Here is a 7,434-nt window from a genome sequence, read left to right as displayed (position 1 = left end):
TGAATCGAATCATTGATCATTAAAACCTTGGTTAAAGTCTGATACGCTTTAAAGTTCTTGAACTTTTACCCTAAAATGTTGCTGATATATGAATATTTTGAATGTGCTTTTGTGCATACAATGGAAGTGAATGATCAAACCAAAACAGTTTGTTTAGATAGTTCACCCACAAATGAAAACACATTTAATAATTTATTGTTTAATATGTTGGATAGCTTTTAAGTTGGTATTTCCTGGCACTTTTGACATTCACCCTATGTTACCCTTGAGACACCCTATGTTTATGGCATGATTATGAAAGAAGCAAAGTCTGATTTCATTAGCAAAAAAATGTTTTACCCACTTTATATTAGGTGGCCTTAACTAATATGTACTAACATTTAATTTAAAAATTTGATAAAATGCACTTATTGTGTATACATACAAATAAATCTAAATTACGGCACGTGCTTTCAATGCTCTACTGGGTGGTTGCCCTGCTCGCTTAATAAATAAACTCCAACTAGTCCAAAACGCAGCAGCTCGAGTTCTTACTAGAACCAAAAAGTACGATCATATTAGTCCAGTTCTGTCAACACTGCAATGGCTCCCTTTTAAACATCGCATACATTTAAAATAAATCTTATAACTTACAAAACACTAAATGGTTTAGCTCCCCAGTACTTAAGCGAGCTCTTAATCAATCAACCAATCAATCAATCAATCAATCAATCAATCAATCAATCAATCAATCAATCAATCAATCAATCAATCAATCAATCAATCAATCAATCAATCAATCAATCAATCAATCAATCAACTTTATATATATAGCGCTTTTACAATCATGATTGTGTCAAAGCAGCTTCACAGTGTCAAACAGGATAATATTGCAACACAATTAGATTTGGCTGTACAGTCGTTCTGGAGAAAACAGCCTTAACATGTCTTAACACATTATACTGCATCACGTCTATTGGGCCTCAAAATTATGGCCGGTTGATAATACCTAGAATATCAAAATCAACTGCAGGCGATCATAATTGTTAATAATAATTGCATTATTGTTATCTCGACACGTCATCCTAAATAAACTCATGTCTCTGGTGTGATTACTCCGATCCTTCAAATATTCCTATTTTTGTTTAATCGATGTGTCATCCTCAATATACCCGTCTCTTGCGTGATACCTCGAACTTTCAAATATTCCGATCTAATATGATTTCTGACCTGTAAGGTTGCCAGAATAATAATCATACACTGTTTGTTAATAGGCCAGATTTGAACTGGCACCCCGACTGAGCTTGATTTCTACCAAGGTTTATTTTTCTCCATCATGCCCTGATGGAGGTTTGGTTCCTTGTCACTGTCACCTTTGTATTGGCTTGCTCAGTTGGGGACACTAAAATTTAGATCTTTAGTCTTCAACTAAATATCCCCAAAAAAGTATTACTAAATTAACTGTATCAACTATATAACTGATCTGCGCACATTGTCGCTATATGATAAATTAAAATGAGCTGATAACATCACCCAGAGCGACTGTACAGCCAAATCAAATTTTGTTGCAATAAAAGTTGACATTACATGTTTTTACATTGTACTTACATTAAAAAAAAATACCTGCATGTAATTACATCTGTAATTAATTATATTTATAATTATACTGTTGACACTTCCCTTACACTTAACCCAACCCTTAAACCCCATACCACCACACCTCTCACTAACTTTACCCGTATCCCACCTCAATATCAGCAGAAGTGTTTTTCAATACTATAAGAACACAATAAGTGCATTGTACTTATTTTTGATGTAAGTACAACCCGAATTCAAGAAAAGTTCTTTAAATTTAAATCAAATGAAGAGTAAAAGACTTTCAAATCACATGAGTTAATCATTTATTCACAATAGATAACATACCAAATGTTTAAACATAGAAATTGTACACTTTTAACCACTAATTGAGCTCATTTCAAATTGGATGCCTGCTACAGGTCTCATAAAAGTTGGGACGGGGGCAACAAATGGCTGAAAAAGCAAGACAATTTTGATTCGGCTGGGAGAACATCTAGCAATTAATTAATTGATATCAAGTCTGTAACATGATTAGCTATAAAAGGGATGTATTAGAGAGGCTCTCAGAAGTAAAGATGGGCAGAGGCTGTGAAATCTGTGAAAGAGTGCATAAAAAGATTGTGGAATACTTTAAAAACAATGTTCCTCAATGTCAAATTGCAAATGCTTTGCAAATCTTATCATCTACATTGCAAAAGATTATCAAACGATTCAGAGAAACTGGAGAAATCTGTGTAAGGGACAAGGCCGAAGACCTTTATTGGATGTCCATGGTCTTCGGGCCCTCAGACGGCTCTGCATCACTCATTGGCATGATTGTGTCAATGACATTACTAAATGGGCCCAGGAATACATCCAGAAACCACTGTCGGTAAACACAATCCACTGTAACATCTGCAGATGCCAACTAAAGCTCTATCATGCAAAAAGGAAGCCATATGTGAACATGGTCCAGAAGCGCTGTCATGTCCTGTGGGTCAAGGCTAATTTAAAATGGACTATTTCAAAGTGGAAAAGTGTTCTATGGTCAGACGAGTCCAAATTTGACATTCTTGTAGGAAATCAAGGACACCGTGTCCTCCAGGCTAAAGAGGAGGGAGACCTTCATCAGTGTTAATTTGAAAAGCCAGCATCTCTCATGGTATGGGGGTGCATAAGTGCATATGGTATGGGCAGCTTGTATGTTTTGGAAGGCACTATAAATGCTGAAAGGTATATAAAGGTTTTAGAGCAACATATGCTCCGATCCAGACAACGTGTGATTCAGGCAAGGCCTTGTGTATTTCAGCAGGACAATGAAAAAACACATACTGCAGTGATTACAACAGCATGTCCAGGTGCTGAATTGGCCTGATCTTTCACCTATAGAAAACATTTGGTGCATAATTAAACAAAAAATATGTCAAAGACAACCACAAACTCTTCAGTAGCTGGAACGTTTGTCAGGCACGAATGAGTCCGAATTCCAACACCAATACTCCAAAAACTCAATGCCCAGATGTCTCCAAACTGTTTTGAAAAGAAGAGGAGATGCTACACATGCCCCGTCTCAGACTTGTAGCAGGCATCAAGTTTGAAATTCTCAATTAGTGGATAAAATGTCTCTGTTTAAACATGTTATGTTATCTGTGTTTACTGTGAATAAAATATTGGCTCATGTGACTTATAATTATTTTTTTTTAAATCCCAACATTTCCAGAATTTGGGTTGTAGTTAAGGCCAATTAATATAAAGTGGGACCTCTTTTTTTCTAATTTTTTCATCACCTGTTTGGTTACAAACACATGTCGCCTTTGGTTTGCTTAGTTGGGGACACTAAATATTCAACAATATTACTGATCTGCCTGCATTGACATCATTGCATGAGAATTGAACTGAGCTGGACGATGACTCGAGAGAGAAAACTAACTTTTTTGCGTTATTTTCCTCTTATCACTGTAAAGCTGCTTTTAAACAAACTGTATTGTAAAAAGCGCTATGTAAATAAAGGTGACAACCCATATTCTTCTAAATAAAGTAAATTAAGACATTTTCTTTTGGGGGCGAACTACCTCTTTATCAAATCTGAAGAGAGTGATTCATTCATGAATCAAATTGATCCAGCTCTCAAGCTGAACTCACTCAATGACTCAATCCAGTCACATGTGGTCAACAACCTCGAAGTGAACATTATCAGTGAATAATGACTTACATCTTGGTCTGTTCCTCACATGAAGTTATTATATGTGAATAAACTCATTTTTATTTTACTTTGTTTGTTCCTTTGTAGCTAACATAATTTTCCTGTTGATAAAAAGCCAAAAAATAATCTACTGCAGCAGCGGTTCATTTAAGGCTGGCTATTGCTATTTTACTGCACTTAAAAAATAAACTTGAGAAAACTTAAAAGTTTAAGGCAACCAGCTACAGAACCTTTTTGAATTTTCTCAACCTTGTTACCCAATGTTGAGAAACTTTGGGTAACAAACTTTGGGTACAAAGTTTGTACATGAGTTGCACAAACTTTGTTTGAGTTATCTCAACTTTTTTCATGTTAAATATTTAAATAAACTTTAAAAGCTGAATTTGTCATACAAAACATAAGTTGGATTTTTTTTACAGTTTTGGGTAAAGGGGTGGTATCAAGTCGTCACCTTTATTTGTATAGCACTTTTTACAATGAATATTGTTTCAAAGCACAATTTTAACAGGAAAATAATGCAACAGAATTTAATAGAACGCAATATAATTAAATATTCAGTTTAAGACATCTCTGGTATGGTCTTATCTACTGGGCAAACTCATTTCAACATGGCATGAGCAGCACTCAAGTCTTTTCCAGTTCATTTCCTTATATAGTCTGCCACTATTCCAGTTCTGATAAGCCTTATCACACACTCCGACATGTCAGTATAAAAGCCCAACAGGGGCTCTTACAACACATTTCCCAGCTTTTCCCATCTCCACTCTCAGCATCGGCATTATGGCACCAAAAAAAGTTGAGCCTAAGAAACCAGAGCCTAAGAAACCAGAGCCGAAGAAAGAAGAAGCCCCAGCTCCTGCCCCGGTTCCAGAGACACCCAAAGAGCCCGAGTTGGACCTGAAGACTATCCCGCTGGAATTTACAGCTGACCAGATTGAAGAGTTCAAGGATGCCTTCACTCTCTTTGACGAAACGCCAACGGGCGAGATGAAGATAAGGTATTCCCAGTGTGGAGAAGTGATGAGGGCCCTGGGTCACAACCCTACCAATGCTGACGTGCTGACGGTGCTGGGGAAGCCTAAGGCTGAAGATATGAACTCCAAATACCTGGACTTTGAGACTTTTCTGCCTATGCTGCAGCATATCTCAAGAGCCAAAGACCAGGGGACATTTGAGGACTTTGTTGAGGGTCTGAGAGTCTTTGACAAAGAAGGAAATGGAACAGTGATGGGTGCTGAGCTCCGTCATGTCTTGGCAACACTTGGGGAGAAAATGACAGAAGATGAGGTGGACCGTCTGATGGCCGGACAAGAAGACGCCAATGGCTGCATTAACTACACGTCCTTCATCAAGCACATCCTCTCTGGGTGAGCTGAAGCTGCAAAGATTGCCGAATGAAATTGGAACTCTAAATGGCAACTGTCAAAACACTGGAAAGAAAATATGTCTTGTCTGTATGTCTTGGAAGGCATTAAATAAAAACCATCCAAATTTTGTTTCGTCTGATATTTTTTTAGTTCTGTTAATCTTGTTGTTGAGATGCCAAACTCAAAGATGTGTATGAGAAGGAAGTTACTTTAACTACTGGATTTACAGTATACCCTTAAAAATAAAGGTGCCAGCAAAGAGCAAAAAGCAGTTTTGGCAATGATGCCTTTTAGGAAATATGTTTTTTAGAAGCAATTATACAAAGTTTGGCCTACCTCAAATTTAATTTGCTGAGCAGCGTTGCAAGAGCACTGATAAACTAGATATTATGAAACTAGATTTAAAAAAAAACTAGATATTATGTTCATGAATTAGGAATTCTTTATGTAATACAGTTTCCCCTTGTTTTAAGTAAACGCTTTTAATTCTCTTTTTAATTTAGTGAAATTTTTTAGTTAAATTATCATTTAATATGCTAATTTATTATTTATATTAATTATGCATTTTTTGGCCACGGTTTTGTTTTTCTACATGTGCAGGCGTCCATATAGGCTCCTGGGTACACCTTATTTTGCAAGCAGAAGTAGTTCCTAAGCTTTTTTTATTTTATTTGAATGTGCCATAATGCTACTTCTGATTCATTAGACACTATGGGTAAATAACTAGAATAATAACAAAGTGCAGTAAACAGTAAAATCATTCATTCACGTGGATTCATACATGGATTTTTTAAACAGGTGAAAACTTCCCTGACGGAAAAACAAAACAAAAAACACACTGATTGATTTAGGGAAGTCACCACTGTTTCTCAGAGATGAGCAACATTCACTTTTGGATTTGTTTGGAAATATTCCAATGTCGTAGTGAAACCGGACAACAACTGTAAGTCTTTTTTAAACTGTTATATTGTATAAAAACATCACCGATGCTATAATGCTGTTGTTAACATTAGCAAGTACGGCTGCAGTGCAACGCACATTTCCGGACAACAGAATATCATATCAACTTATTTTATTATATTGAATACTTAAGTTTGATTGTAAATACATTTTTATATTCCAACGAATACTTTTTCCACCATAAATAACTTTTTGTGCAATATGTCAAGTGTACACTATCGGGATTATCGTAGTTTAGTTTTAAAAAATACATGAACGCCTCTCAAGTCTTAATTTGAATGCAGTGAGCTCATAATCACAACTTCAGAAGTGGGAAGTATGATTTTGCCTAGCATGTGAAAGTTGCAGTAGAAGAGATTGCACTTTTGGAGTTTGAATAAGAACTTTGAAGCGCAAATATTAACTTCCAACTACATAAAAAAGGTTAAAAGTTATACCTATAGGTATAACTTTTATACCTATAACTTTTAACTTTTATACCTAGCCTATAATTTAAAGTAAAAAACGATCAAACTTGTGGACTTTGATTAGGTAATTATCAGCACAATTATGGCTATTTCTGCTATTGATTATACTCCTGTGCATAATTGCTATGGCCTATTTAAAGAGCAGCACCGTGTGATTAATTTTTGCAATCTTATTTTCTTTCAGATGATACATATCAAATTTATAAAATGCAGACCATCAGCACACATCCTCAAACAGGCACCCTAGGCTGTTCTGCATTCAATTTCACTGTAATTAAGGTTAGGACATAGTGACTGTAACATTGATTAGCTGGGTACATGTTGTACTTGAATCTCTATAGATCCGTGTGTAATACTCCTGGGAGGGGGAGTTTTTTTTTTCCATATTTCTAACTTTATAAGCGATAAAGAAGGCCAATTTTGCTGCTTTGAACCTCAGAAAAATACCTGAGCCCTTTTCCTTGTGGTTGTCACGCATCTTGTTCTTGTAAATCCACCTTTTCCTCATTATATTGATGCTGTGAAAATAAACACACGCCGCCCATATTATAACATTATGTTTGGCAGGATTCCTCCACGGTCTTACCATATCTGACATTTTTGTGATGTTCTCGGCATAACTACATTCTTCATGATCTATAACTGCATTTAATGAGTAATTTAGGCGCTTAGAAGTTTCGCCAAGACTTAAATGCTCGTGAATCCATGAGATTCGCTTTTCGTGCGATTTATATCTGTTTGCAGTTATGATGGCAGCTTACCAACCCCCTTTTGCTTGCAGCTTTGGCAGCTTGAAGCTCACTGGATTTTCCCCATCTATGCTCAATCAGGAGAGCAAAAACAGAACCGCAGGTAAGTCCAAGGAAGGATTTTATTTCATTGTTTATGAGAGGAGAGTTTG

The 7,434-nt window shown here is 36.1% G+C and overlaps 1 protein-coding gene across 1 annotated transcript; it reads left to right on the top strand.

Moving 5' to 3' along the window:
* The first annotated feature begins 4,468 nt into the window (after positions 1-4,468).
* On the top strand, positions 4,469-5,234 carry cmlc1 (cardiac myosin light chain-1). The gene has a single exon (XM_067438026.1). The coding sequence runs from the start codon at positions 4,520-4,522 to the stop codon at positions 5,108-5,110; it is 591 nt and encodes a 196-aa protein (XP_067294127.1). The 5' UTR covers positions 4,469-4,519; the 3' UTR covers positions 5,111-5,234.
* Positions 5,235-7,434: the final 2,200 nt, after the last annotated feature.

The sequence above is a fragment of the Pseudorasbora parva genome, chromosome 3 (genome assembly GCF_024679245.1).
Source record: "Pseudorasbora parva isolate DD20220531a chromosome 3, ASM2467924v1, whole genome shotgun sequence".
NCBI classification, from domain to species: Eukaryota; Metazoa; Chordata; class Actinopteri; order Cypriniformes; family Gobionidae; genus Pseudorasbora; species Pseudorasbora parva.
This window is presented reverse-complemented; position numbering and strand designations above follow the sequence as displayed.

Coding starts and splice junctions, on each gene's coding strand:
- cmlc1 (XM_067438026.1), top strand. CDS start 4,520: ATGGCACCAAAAAAAGTTGAGCCTAAGAAACCAGAGCCTAAGAAACCA.